The sequence below is a fragment of the Nicotiana tabacum genome, chromosome 18, assembly GCF_000715075.1.
Source record: "Nicotiana tabacum cultivar K326 chromosome 18, ASM71507v2, whole genome shotgun sequence".
Classification (NCBI taxonomy): domain Eukaryota; kingdom Viridiplantae; phylum Streptophyta; class Magnoliopsida; order Solanales; family Solanaceae; genus Nicotiana; species Nicotiana tabacum.
This window is the reverse complement of record NC_134097.1, coordinates 75,260,152-75,275,384: the sequence shown is the minus strand read 5'-3', so window position 1 is coordinate 75,275,384 and position 15,233 is coordinate 75,260,152. Positions and strand designations below refer to the sequence as shown.

Here is a 15,233-nt window from a genome sequence, read left to right as displayed (position 1 = left end):
AACATCAGTGTAATTTTTTACTCGTTTGTTGAGATTAATGTTTTTGTGACTTTCTGCTCATTTGTCGGAGATTAAAGCCTAATTGAGTTTTTACTCGTTTTGGAAATTAAAATCTTAGTGGTTTTTTTTCCGCTTTATTACTCAATTTGAAGATTAAAAACTTCACTGTTTATTAATTCTTATTGTATCAGATAGTGCTCGGTTTGAATATCAGATAGTTCCTATGATTGGCTCTATTAAAATGATAGCGGTGGAAAACTATGTATCTCCTTTTGAAGAAATATATTTGGATTATGGCATTATTCATCAAACAACTGTCCCTAACATGCCACAATGTAACGGAATTGCGGAAAGAAAGAATAAAATGGTAAAGAAGCTAATAAATGCCTTGTTGATAAGATCTGGTTTACCCTAAAACTTGTCAGGGAAAGCTATGCTTACAGCTAACCGATTACTCAATCAAGTGCCCCATGAAAAACACAATCTATTCCATATAAAAAATGGAAAGGAAAGAAGTCTAACTTGAACTGATTCAAAGTGTGGGAATTTGGGTAAAGTGCAAGTCCTAAACCTAAAAGGGTAAAAATAGGACTGAAAATCGTTGATTGTGTTTCCGAATGATATACAACCAATAGTATGGCATATTATTTTCTGGTGCTTAAATCAGAAAATTTCGACATTTTTATTAATACTGTGATAGAATCAGATAAAGCTGAATTCTTTGAAAATATATATTTGTATAAAAAGGAATATGATTCGTCTAGTAAAAATTTATGCGAGCTCAAAAAAAAGTAAAGGAAAGGACGCTTAATGAGGAAAATCCAAACATGTAGTAAGTATCAAAGGATAGCTACTTTCGTTGGATAAAATTTTCTGATATTCCAATTGGAAAATGAGCCTCAAACTTTTAATAATTTATGCTTCCTCGGAACTAAAATTTTGGAAAAAGGCAGTCAATAATGAGATAGAAATTTGTATTAAACATCCATACTTGAACTTTAGTTGATCTTCCTCCAGGGAATAAACCGTTGGGTTCCAAATAAATTTTCAAGAGGAAAGTGAAAAATGATGGCACTATTGACAAGTATAAGGTAAGACTTGTTATCAAAGATTATGGACAATGAAAAGAGGTTGACTATTCTGATACATACTAGCCCGATACAAGAATTATGTTCATACGGATATTAGTAGTATTGGCTTCGGTTTGTAATGTTAGAAATCCATTAAATGAATGTAAAGACAACCTTCTTATGTAGTTATTTGGAGGAAGAAATCTACATGGAACAACAGAAGGGTTTGGGGTTCCTGAAAAAGAAAAGAAGGTGTGCAAACGTGTTAAGTCTCTTTATGGACTAAAACCAGCACCTAAAAAAGGCACGCGAAATTTGATCACATAATATTATCAAATGATTTTAAAATCAAGTCATTATTTGTGAATGATATATTGATAATGAATAATAGAAAAGGCACATGAAATATTTGAAATGGGGGAGCCTTAGCTTATGCATTACAAAAGCCAATGTTAGATGCAATGTCTATATTATCTAAAAGAACTAGATGATACAATTTTTGGATCCCACAAATGCTTAGTGGATATTGATATGGTAGTCGGTGAATTCATTACTTGTTCAATCTTATTGATAAAACTACCAATTTAAAAGTTGTTTATGTGCCTTTCCAAAAAGATTGTGTTCTTTCTTGAACATTTATAAGATTTAGTTTTTAACGAAATGGTATCACTTGGAAGGTTGTGACTTTATATGAAAAGATTTCTGTACATTTTTGTATAAATATGACCATTCATGAATGGATATATTAATACGTTGGTCTGTATGTTGGCCCATAAAAAGCTTGATTTGCTTCATGAATGAAGGTGCTATAACATATATCATATATACTTGTATTCTATCACGGAATAAGAATGAGTAGTATAAATGGATATATTAATACGTTGGTCTGTACGTTGGCCCATAAAAAGCTTGATTTGCTTCATGAATGAAGGTGCTATAACATATATCATATATACTTGTATTCTATCACGGAATAAGAATGAGTAGTATACAAATGCAAAAAAAAAAAAGCGGAATGGTTGCGAAATGTATTAGATATTACAAAGTTGTGGCTACAACTGATGCCAACCATTCCAACTGTTGTTATAATATAATATTACTATATAAGTGTAGTCAATAATCTGATATGCAATAAAAAGTCGAGATGTATTAGTTGATGATATAAGGAAGTTTGCATTGAACTGTCATGACAATGAAACTAGTTTTGAGATATTTGAAATATGCACACATATTTATGTTTTGCACTATAATAAGTATCCCACGATAATAGAGGGGGTATAGTGATACAAATAAGATTACTAGTTCGACTGTTTCTAAATGTACAAGTGGATATACTTGTACAGTTAATAGAGGAGTGATGTCTTGGAAATCATCCTAACAAATATACATTGCCCGACAATGGAGGCTGAGTTTATTATTGTAGATAAGGCCAGTAGAGAAGTTGAATGGCTCCGAAATTTCTGGTAAGATATTCCATATAGGTCCAAATTGTTGGCACCTATATATATATATTGCGATGGTCAAGAGACAATAGAAAGGGCTAGGAGAATTATGTATAACATAAAACCTTGTCATATAGAACAAAAACAAAAAATAATTAGGCAACTACTCTTTAGGGGAATTATCATAATTGAGTACATGAAGTCAAGCGATAATATGATGGATCTACTTATAAAAGGGCTAACTATCGAAGTAGTTGAGAGATCATCAAGTGGAATTAGACTATGGCCGAGGCATGTCATTGTGGCTGTAGCTCTATCTAGAAGACTGGAGATCCCAAGATCTAAGTTTAAGTAGATCAAATAAGATCATTAATGACGATTCAACGTTATCAAATAAAATTTTGGTTTATTCTCGTGATGAGGCAATGTTCAGTACCAAGGATAAATGTTAAGACTTTTTAATGATTTCTATGTTTGATACGAGTTATATCAAATAGTGTATCTACGTGATAACACATTTGTAAGTGCGAAGTGTAAGCCACTTCAAGCAGAATTCTGTAAGGCTAGTTCTCTATGCACTTATGAACGAGATGGTTTTCATGACTGAAACGAACACAACAATGAGTACCAAGATTATTATGGGTTGATTGTGTGACTTTTGATTGTCTAGGTATACACCAAAATTTGACAGTTCAAAGATATCAAATATACCCGTTAACCGAGTATATCCGATATAAGTTCACTACGAAAATTTTAAAGGAAAACCTACATATCCAAATGTGATTAATCTTTATTTGAATCACACAGTTGTTTGCATATTTTTATACATATTGCCATTCTCCATTCATATCGAGGATTGTTAGTTTTTTTTAAAAGGATGTGAATGAGAAATAAAAGAGGCACCTTTTGGGTAGCATCTCTTCGTCTCACCCTTTCATTGTTTTTAAATTGAAAGGTTTTGTCTCATTTTTATACACACAAAATTTTGAAATCTTTCTCCTCTTCTTTGCATTGTTTTCCAAAACAAACATAAGTGTCAAATGTGATTTGCCCAGTTTATTGAGTTCGCTGAAGTTCTGTAATTTCAATTGACAGTATTACAAAATAGTTATTCCGTTCTATCTTGGGAGAAATTAATCCAAAACTTTGAGCAACTATGATGGGATTAAATTCCTTAAGAACACACACGCAACTTGTGGGCTCGAAATTATTTTGTGTTTTATTTGTTAACCTAACATTTCTTTGCTTCTCAGATTTTTTATTTTTTGAATAGATTTACTAACATCTGCTACCTCTTATATTTATCAGTATTATTTTTATTTTCTAGTATTATCTTATTCTTCAATTTTATTATTGCTAATGTTTCTTTTACTTTGATCATTTCTTTACTCTTTTTGCCAGCAATACTTTTTTTTTTAGTATTTTTATCACAACTTTTTAGTCTTATGTTTGTCAGCAATACTTTTTTTTTTAGTATTTTTATCACAACTTTTTAGTCTTATTTTTGCCATCTGCTACCCCTATCTTTACTCTTTTTGCCAGCAATACTTTTTTTTTTTAGTATTTTTTCCCTTGAGATCGAAAATAACATTTCTATCCCACACAAGATAGGGGTGATGTTTGCGTACGCCTTATTCTCTTCAGACCCTACTTGTAAAATCATGCTGAGTTTATGTTGTTTAACAATAACTATATTAAAAGGCTCAACATATTGAGATTGTGAAATAAGACGTATGAGGTAGCAGTAAATCTTACTAGAGCAGATTCAAGGGTTTAGCTCACATTTTTACGCCATCAATCAAAGAAGAGAAGAAGCCATGATACGAAATAGGGTTGAAGCCAAAAAAATAACTCTACTATTTGAACTCTTCTATGGTAAGTCTCATGTTTTCTGAATTTTACTCTAATGAAAGAGAAAGATGAAAAGCAACATGAATGGGCAATGGGGTGCAAAAGCAACAACAATATGGAGAAGGTGACAGCGGTGACATTGCGTGATATGAAGGCGAATACGGCATTACCAGCTTCTTAGAAAATATTGTATTAGTGGCGAAGCTAGAGAATTCAATAAGGGTGTTTAAATTTTGAACATCATTTGCCAGTGGGCTATGCAAGGGTGTTCAAAGTCTTTTTTTAATCAATAACAAACAATATTTTACTTTATACATAGTATAATTTTTCGGCGAAAGGTGTTCAATTGACCATCATTGGACCAACATAGCTTCGCCCTTTTGTTCTTTTTGTACATTTTGGACTCAAGAGGATTTTTCTTAATGGAAGAAAATCTTTGTAAGTATATATCAGATATTTTAATTGGGAGAAATTAAAAAATAGCCAGATTTATAAGTGGTCATTCAAAAATAACCACAGTTCCAAAAATAATCAAAATTTAGCCACTTTTAATATAAAGATAAATATGAACGAAAACACCGTTTAAAATCCAAAAAAATACTCCAATATAATATACTGGAATTCCATTATATTATACTAGAGTTCCAGTATATCTATGCTGGAACTCCAGTATAATATACTGGAGTTCCGGTATAATATATCGGTCCAACATAATATACTGGAACTTTCAGCGTGTTGGAGTTCCAGCATAATATGCTGGAAGTTCATACACAAGTGAACTGATATCCAGTATATTATACTGGAACTATCCGTGTTGCAGCAAAATTGTGGCTATTTTTCAATGACTTTGCAAACGCTAGCTATTTCTGAATGACCAGTCCGAAAACTGGCTAGCCCGTGCTATTTTTTACCTTTTAATTGGATTCTGTCACAGAGGATATCCATTTCTTGATTTCTAATCTTTTTCCTTTTGGGTTCTCTTCTTTTTCTTTTTTGATTTCACTTTTCTTTTATGTTTTTAATTTTTAAAATAAAAGAATTGTTCTTGCAACATGATCAGAACTTAAACTAAAAATAATTAACGGGGGACATCTACATTCTCCAAATGGAACACCACCGTTTCTTTCCTCTGTTTTACATTATTGTTTATTTCTTCTATTTTTTCACTCAAATGCTGATTTTTTTAATAGATTATTTTTGTCACAACTTTTATGTATGAGATAATCAAGAGTCGTGAAGATATGGCAGAATAATGAAAAGGTGCTTGATTAGTAAAACTTCGTCGTACAAAATTTATGACACTAATCATTTAGTCATACTTAGATTTTTTATTGATCGCAACGCACAAATAAATTCTTATGCACAACATTCAAACAAGAAGGGAAGCGAACAATATCTAAACAAGAAGGAAAAGGAGAGGCCTTCCGTTAATTTTTGTAATTTTATAAAATGAAATATTAACATCATTGATACGTTATTCCTTTTCTCTATAAAATAAAAGTAAACTTCATTGATTGGTTGTTCCACGAGAACTCTCACATACAAAAAGAAAAAGGTATACTGTGCTTTTAACTGGATTTTTTTTTTTTTTGGTAAATAAAGACATTTATTTAGAACACAAAAACTTAGTAGTCATTACAACATGCGATTTGTCTAGGCCACGCAGTGCCTATCTCATCTCTATCAAAAACTGAAATAGCAAATACAGGCAGATAATAATACAACATTAAATTAGCAAAAGAGTCTAGGCTGCATCCATTCTTGGCTAAGGTGTCCGCTACTCCATTAGTTTCTCTGAATGCATGCTTCAAGGATGGCGTGCCCGCCTCAAATAATAGGAACCTACAATCATCAATAATATTTTGATAAAGGCAATTATCATTGTTTATCAGGTTGATAAGTTCCTCACAGTCCGTTTCAATGACTAAAGGGGTTAGTCTCTTTTGGATGACTAGTTTTAAGCCTTGTAATAGGGACATGGCTTCCATTTAGATATTCGTAGCGTAGGCAAATCCCATATTGAATCCTTGTATCCAGTTTCCATTGCTATCTCTAAAAATCCCTCCTATACCCCCCTACCTGGGTTACCTAAGCAAGATCCATCTATGTTTAGTTTGAAGGTTCCTATGTCAGGTAGTTGCCATTTAATGAGAATGGTTCTTTTTGGTGTCCGGATAGGACTCCAATTGCTTAGAAAAAGGAATTATTGGCTACTATTGATTACTTTGCTAATTTTAGGATATGGGCTGCTTTTGTGAAATATCTTTTCATTTCTAGTGGTCCATAAGTACCATAGGAGGAAAGGTAAGAAGACAGGCCAAGTGATGTATTGATTATAGCGCTTGTTCGAGTTTAGTTGATGCTTTAGCCAGTAAAAAGTAGAGAGTTCATTATCCGAAGGTGGGTAATTGTGTTTTATGTGACATTGCCTCCAGATTTCTTTTGAGTGGGTGCAATAGAAGAGCATGTGTTTTATGTCCTCCTTTTCAGTTCCACATATGGTGCAGATGTCAGATGCGCAGATATTACGTTTTGCTAGAAAAGTGGCTGTTGGGAGTCTATTGAGGGTGAGCAACCACATGAAGTATTTTAGTTTGTTCAGGGTGTTACTTTTCCAGATCCACTTAAAGTCGAGGTTGTTCTCTTCAATCTGAGTATCCTAGGATGAGCAACCACATTCAATAAATGTATTAATATAGCGTGGAAAAATTAACTAATTTTTGAATAAACTAGGATCAGTATGCAGTATTAACCCTTAATGTTAACATGAGGTTGATATAAAGGCAGAGACGGACCTAGAATTTGAGCATAACGGGGGCACCATCGTATGCTTATCACTAGCGATAAAATCTGGCGTGCAACTCTTTGAAAACTTAATGATTTTAATGACTTATCATACAAGTATAAACAAGAAGTTCTAAAGAAAAAGAAAGCACCACACACAGAGAGAATTTTTTTCGCAAAATAGGTGTTATAGGATAGGAAGGTGTTTGATTATGCATGTTTCACACTTTGAAATTTCTAGCTTTTTAATTTAAAAAAAGGGGGCAGTGATCAAAAGGGCGCTCAAACTTTAAATTATCAAAAACTTACTAAAGAAATTAAGATTAAGAGAATGTTAATAGTCAAAGAAATGAAGAAGAGTCTCTCTTAGTTGTCATTGTCGAGACGGTGTCAAAGTAGTTGTTGAAGAAGATTTGTGCCCAAATGATTTGTATTTTTCTATTTGTGGAACGATACTTTGCAATTTGAGGCTTTTAAATTTAAGGGGGATACTTGAAAAGGAATAAAGTTAATTAAATTGACTATTATATATTAGTAGTAAACTATTATTGAATTCAAAAAAAGATAAAGTAAAAAATAAAGTAGTTTGCTATCAAATATAAATAGAAAGGAGGAGAAAAAAGAACAAAAATAGACAGGAGGAGAAAAAGGAACAAAAATAGATAGGATTTAAGGGGAGCGATATGTTGCAATTTGTGCAATTTGAGGCTTTTAAATTTAAGGGGGATATTTGAAAAGGAATAAAATTAATTAAATTGACTATTATGTATTAGTAGTAAACTATAATTGAATTCAAAAAAAGATAAAAATAAAAAATAAAGTAGTTTGCTATCAAATATAAATAGAAAGGAGGAGAAAAAAGAACAAAAATAGATGGGGAGAAAAAAGAACAAAAATAGATAGGAAGAAAAAAGAACAAAAACAGAAAGGAGGAGAAGACACTGAAGTTGGGTATCAAACCCGCATCATCCAACAAAGGATGAAACAAAACTGCCCCGAACAACCACCTCTGCCATTCCCCTTTCTAATTTTTGGGGTCACAAATAAAATATTTGAGGGGTCCCGTCTCTATATGTATAGATATATACAGAGTTTTTGCTGAGGCTAACGGGATCCCGTGACCCCTCAACCCGTAACTTAGGTCCGCTTCTGTATAAAGGGAACCCCGAGCACATAATTAAATAATTTGGCAGAACCATTTGCAATGTGTTCAACATAATTGATGGCGCTATAGCACTTTCTTGCACCTTTGGGTCTTATTAACGGAAGCGGATCCAGGATTTAAGCCCTCTGGATTCAATTTTTAAAACTTTTAGTATTGAATCCATTATATTTTTAAAGGCATGGGTCATAATTAGTGGTGGCAAAATGGTTAAAAGAAAACAGTTAATCACTCATATTATCCACTAAAAAATGGATTGGATAATGAACTTTATAAAAATTGGTCAAATATATATAAGAACCATATTATCCATTTAGAAAATGGATAACCAATGGATAACTAATGGGTTTAACTTTTACATTTGTAAATTCTCAAATTTGGATTCCTCAAGTTTGGAGACTAGGAATTCTCACAAAACTGATCATATTCAAGAAGTCATGGATAATATTGTTACTCATATTATCCGCTAGTTAACCCATTTTTTATCCGTATTAAATATGGGTCGGGTAGAATAATTTGTCTGTTTTTCATTACTCGTTTGACCCGTCCATCTCCGACCCGACCCGATCCGCATGTTTGTCGCCCTAGTTCATATCTACTATTTTTGTAATTTTAATGGATTTTTACATATAAATTTTTACTCTTCGTCAAAAGTTATTGGTTCATTGAAGCCGTGGAGTATATGCTACATCCGCCCTATTATTAGAACAGCTGAAAGTTCCTGCTCTTCCGAATTGTGCCGCAAAGATATTGAATTTAGTTATATGGTCTTTTTCACCGAAAATTGGTAATAAAAATGCAGGAAACTTTTGTAACTATTCCGGGGTAAATGATCATGGAAATCAGTTCCTCTTATGCTGCATAATAGTACTTTCTCCTTGAGCATCTAGAAATGGAAAATAACTCCGCTTATGTACAGTGCAGAGAGCCTAAATGGATACTAATTCTCATATTTAATGAATCGAGAAAAAGGTTATTCTATTAGATGAACATATTTTAGAAACCACTTATTACTGGTGATTGGCGAGAGAAAAAATTACTGGTGATTATTCTTTACAAAATAGGAGTATTAGGTAACTCTTAAGTTACAGACCTAAACCTATACTAATGAACAACAAAAGATTGGTGCAAATTCCAAAGGAAGAAACCACAGCACTGAAACTGCAGAGGAAGTCTTTAATTAACCTTTTCGTTTCTGAAGAGAAGATCTGCTTTTCATTTTTATTTAAGTTCAGTACCATTCCACAGAGAACCTGGAAATGTCGGATTTCAGAAAACTTTGGGATAACTATAAAGTAATGAAAAACTTGCTTCAACTCAAAATCATGGGCCTCCATTACACTATTGATCTTATGAAAAAAAGAGAAGAAAAAACAAAAAAATCTGTTTGGTCAGCTCCTAAAACTGAAAGCTTCTGCTGGTAATGCATTCAACCAGCCACCCAAAACTGTGATTTTATGTACAACCCTGTATTCTTTCCACGTATCGTTTCCTTTTCACTACTAAAATCCTACTGTATCCATTATACACTGCGCCGAGGGGCTATATTGGCTGTTTAAGAAACTCTTAACCACTTGGTTCATCTGCAACACCATCTGAATGATAGGACGAGATGTCCACAGGCGCAGTGATACAGCCAACAGTGCTTTTGGAGTGGAAAGAGCTCTTCTGGTGATCAAGATAGATCACTATAACTGTTATGTCATCGTGGAAATGACGCCTAATCCCCTTCTCTATCTTCTTTATGTCCTTGTACCTCATCTCCCTCTTCTTAGCAGCCTCCTTAAGGGCTGCTCCCACCAATCTCTTAGCTATTCCCTGCAAGGACACCAAACCAAAAGATCAGTTCATGATTGTATAAAATTCAAGTGCCATGTTACATTTCTTGGATCAAAATAAACAAATTTATAAAGAATCACTCCCATATCTTAACAAAGATATCTACATCTAATCGAGTAGCTGATCTCAAATGTGCTCAGACGACTTAAACAAGAATGTCAGCAAAGCCATTTCAATCCCCTCCCAGGTTAAATAGACTTGAGTTCCGACTGTATTAACAGCCCAATATAGCTAGTAGCTTGGCCGAAATGCAAAACGAAATATATGGCTACTTAGACACTAATAATAAAAATGAAGCAAACATGGGTTTCTAAAAACTATTTCCACATCTTGTCCATAGAAAACAACAATGAAAGAAATGTTAACTTACAGCTCTTGGGTTTTTAAAGACTATTTCCACAGCTGCTTCATCGCTTAGGTGTTCCCAGAGGCCATCAGAAGCAAATATCACAAATAAGTCATGCGGTCTAAGTTTTCTTGTAACAATAGAAGGTTCTGCTGTCAGTACAGCCCGCTTCAAAGGAACAGGATTTCCATATTGTTGAAAGACAGGATCCCTGTTTAACTCAGGTTTCTTGAGATAGGCATCTCCAATAGATCTAGAGACCTGCAAAGTGCCATGTGTAAGTATCTTTGTCGCACATTCATAATGACAAAGTTCTAGAGGCTACAGACAAAATGTGCTATGTGTAAGTATCTTTCCTTGAAAATCATGGTCTTTAAAAGTATGCAACATTTTGAGGTTACAGCTATGAGTTGTGCATAACCAAGATAAATGGGAATCTCAGAAGCAAGCTCCTGTAAGTTGTGCTTTTACTTTTCAAAAAAAAAGAAAAAAGAAAAGCATGGAAAACCAGAGAACTCCAAAATGCAGTTCACTTAAATGAACCACGCAACACATAAAGCAAGGATATAGAAAAGAAGTACAATAACCAGATACAAAGACATAAGTAAGCACCTAGAAGAAACAAATATTGCGACTTTGCAGTATTCAGATTTGACATTATTCAAAGCAACCTAGTTCAAACAAAAATGCTTAGGTCATTCAACAAGCAAGTAGATAGAATTGGTTTTAAAGCAGCAAATAAGTAAGCTCACCTGAATTATGCCTTTAACTCTCCAAACTCCTCGACAGTATACCACTATAGATGAATCATCAGGATGAAGTGATTCAACCTCTTTCCGCACCTTCTCACACGAAACATTATGATCAGTCGATAACCTTTCTGCAACCACTTTACTTTTCTCCCCATCAAAACCTCTACGTCCAAGAACTGCCCTAGAGTCTCCTAAATTAGCTACGTATAATTCACTACCTGAAATAGCACCCACCAAACAACATGACCCAACTGAAGCAATCTTCGGCATTAAAGGCAATGATTGCTTCACCAATCGAATAAAATCCTCTTCTGTAGCATTAAATGCCCTCTTTATCACCTCTGATGTTAAACGCCCTTGCTCTTTCTGGAATTCTACACCAAATTGAAAGCAAAGAAATTATACTAATAGCAAAGAAGAAAAGTACTCATTTATTAAGCATGCAGAGGCAGATCTAAGATTTAAATTTGATGGGTTGGACCTTCAAGATATTTAGCATTAAACTCATTGTACTTCAGAAATTATGGGTTCAGATTTAATATTGGTAAAATTTTAGTAAATTTTCAAGTTATATACTTGTGTAATATATACTGGGTTTAGTTGATGCTTTATTCAACCCGAGAATATGCAATCGCAGGATTGGAGATAGACCATACGATTCATGTTAATATACAAGAGCAACCTTCTTTTTTCTCTAATTTATTTACAAAGAGACGTAGAAGAGCAACCTTTGAGCTGTCAACCAGAAAAAGAAGTGAAAACATTAAAATTAAAATGGACACAACTGTTGAAGACCTAAAACAAAGTACATAATCAAAATTGTCTTTTTTTCTTTTAGACCAGATCATACACACAAATTAACAAGAAGCAGAAACACCAGATTGAAGAAATAGAAAAATAACCCACACAAGAGATGAAAATCAGAGGAAAGAGAGAAAGAAAATAAATAGAGCATATTAAATAACGTACTGTGCAAATAAGGGAAGAGGTGTCTATTGACGAAACGGGAAGCTTCAGGGCCGCCATGGCCATCATAGACACCAACATAGGTAGCCGAAGGAGAAGTAAGGACTTGACTTTGGTCTTCTAGAGAGGAATTAGCCTGAACCACCGCCATTGAAAAGTCGCCGGAGGCATGCGGCTTCAATTCCGTATGCCACAATAGCCCATCTCCGCTCCGCCTCCCTAAACACCTTTCCAATGGCCTATAACATAATCTCATCATCTTTTTCTTCGGTTAATCAATCAATTAAATCAAATCAGCGTTAGGTCGATAAATCAATTACAATCGGGCTAAATTAAAACCCGCGATTACGTTCTCCGTTTACTGTGTGTTTTTGGGTTGATTGAAAGGTGTTTGATGAATTGTGTGAGAAAGAATATGGAAAGAAAGAGAGAGAAAAAGGAAGAAAATAAAAAGTGGAAGAAGAGAGCGAGCGATTAGTTAATAAAAGAGTATAGAGAGAGTCAAGGGGAAAAACCGCGTACAAATGAAGACACGGGAAAAATCAGAACCTACCCTTTACGCGTTTCTTTTCTTTGTAGAAAACTACTCGTACAAATACTAAGGCAAATGCTTTTATCCGTTTTCTTTGTGCCATGTCAGTTGCTAGTCATTAACCATGACTAACATGTTCCATTTCTTAGTTATCCATAGTCCACATAAGCAGATCTTACACAGCTCCAAAATATTTATAATGTTATTCCATTTCATAGTAGAAAATTTTGAGTTCTTTAATAAATTAAAAATATGTCAAACAATTACAACAACAACATACTTAGTATTATCTCACATTGTGAGATCTGAGAAGGGTAATGCGTACGCAGACCTTACCCCTATCTTCCGAGGACAAAGATGTTATTTCCAATAGACCATCGGCTCATGTCAAATAATTAAAGATAGTTCTTCTATTTCCTTTCATGATCTATACGTTATTTTTTTCTTTTCAACAAATGATATGACTATATTTCTCCTAGGCTGAGGGTCTATCGAAAATAACATATTTATCTTCACAAGTAGGAGTGGCAAACGGGCGGGTCGGATCGGATATGGTTCAGGTCAAAAACGGGTAATAAAAATGGATCAATTATCCGACTCGTCCCATATTTAATACGAATAAAAAACGGGTTAACCGTACCCATATTATCCATGATTTCTTGCATATAATCACTTTTGGGATAATTCTTAGTCTCCCTAACTTGAGGAACTCCCAATTTGAGGCTTTACAAATGTAAAAGTTAGACTCATTGGTTATCCATGGTTACTCATTAGTTATCCATTTTCCAAATGGATAATATGGTTCTTATCCATATTTGACCCGTTTTTAAAATATTCATTATCCAACCTATTTTTTAGCGGATAATATGGGTGGTTAACTGTTTTCTTTTAACCATTTTGCAACCACTATTCACAAGGTAGGAGTAAAACGGCATACACGCTACCATCTTCATACTTTGCTTGTGGGGCTACACTGAGTTTGTTATTGTTGTTGTAATAAAGTTCTTTTAAAAAGAAATATTAACTAATGAAGTTTTTATAAATGTAATATTTTGTAGCCTTTTATGGAATTCAAAGATTCGAAGGCGTAGTGGAAAATATCAAGTGTAATAATGCTTCATAATTTATGGATTTGTAGAAAGAGACACAATAATCTATGGATTTGTAGAAAGAGACACAATGTATTCCTTTATTTTTCTCTTTCACATCTAATATTTTACAAATACCAAGTCAAATTTTCCTTACTCGGTGTGCTCTAAGTTGGAAATCTTACATTTCTTTCCTCCGTTCACGCCATAATTGTTGCCTTAACTACCAGTCAATGCAATCCGATTTTGGTAACCAAATACTTGTAAACTAGAATATTAAAAAGTTCACATGTTGTTCGTTAAAGTTTCTTTAATAAAACTTTCAAGGACCCAAAGAAGACCAACTAATATCATTTAATACTTGCGGTGAAAAATTAATATAGAGTAAATTGGAAAAGAAAATAAGGACATGTTGGACCTATGTATTTATTTTGTAATTTTTAGAATAAGAAAGAAGCACAAGAATGTTTTGAGCAGTATGTCTATGAGTACATTGAGTAGAGATTAATTTTTTAAAGACAGAAAATATAAATGAAATTTTACTACGGATGAAGAATAACTATGCACTAGTTTGTTTTTTTAATAATTTATTGGCATCTGATTAAACATAAACATCGGTTGTGTATGTCAATTGGAGGAGGGTGAATGCACATAAAACCTTAGTGGGTGCTCAAGCACCCATCACCTTTCACGAAATTTTTAGTATTCATACAATGATACAGATGAATGATGATCATGAACAACTTACATATAAACTGAGCACACATGGTTGTAGAAGGCACATGGATTTGGTGGTCAGGAGCCAGCTAGTTTCACGGAGTATCACCAAATTTACTCGTTGTATCAATAAAGTCACACAATTAATTTTTTTAAATAAAATTACTTAATTATGTTTTAATTACTCAAAACATTATAACTCACCAAAAAGATAGATTTTCGACACCAAAAAAATGATATATGTGATTGCATCATCAGCATTTTAACATTGTGAACACGCCAATAAATAATTTCTTTAAAAAATATTCAACTTTTCATTACCCATATTATAAACTACAAACAAGAAAAAAAAAAACATCATAATTAAAAAAAAAAAAAGGAAAACCCAACTACAGATTAATGAAGTAAAATATCTCAGTTCTAACTAAGGACCAACTCTCAATTTTCTGTAAAGTTGCAAAGAACCTAACCTCCACGCCATTTGTAAATGATAACCATATTTCTTCTTTTACGAACTAGTAACCGACATGTATACGGGTAAAACCGATATCGTGATACACCCCGTCTCCGGCTTGATAAGCCAAGCTCGAGATATGATAACAAGAGGCCAAAACCGAGGTCAAAGTCTCATTGATTCGGAGTCCGGGACCATAACGCTCATCCTCAAGAATATCAAAGTTGTGG

The 15,233-nt window shown here is 33.5% G+C and overlaps 1 protein-coding gene across 1 annotated transcript; it reads right to left on the bottom strand.

Annotated features, from left to right (window-relative positions):
* Positions 1–9,594: 9,594 nt before the first annotated feature.
* On the bottom strand, positions 9,595–12,774 carry LOC107798512 (putative protein phosphatase 2C 63). The gene is made up of 4 exons (XM_016621517.2): positions 12,216–12,774; positions 11,247–11,620; positions 10,519–10,755; positions 9,595–10,127 (listed from the first exon to the last, which is right to left on the bottom strand). Exons 1-4 carry the CDS (start codon positions 12,469–12,471, stop codon positions 9,876–9,878), a joined length of 1,119 nt encoding a protein of 372 aa, XP_016477003.2. The 5' UTR covers positions 12,472–12,774; the 3' UTR covers positions 9,595–9,875.
* Between the last annotated feature and the right edge of the window lie 2,459 nt (positions 12,775–15,233).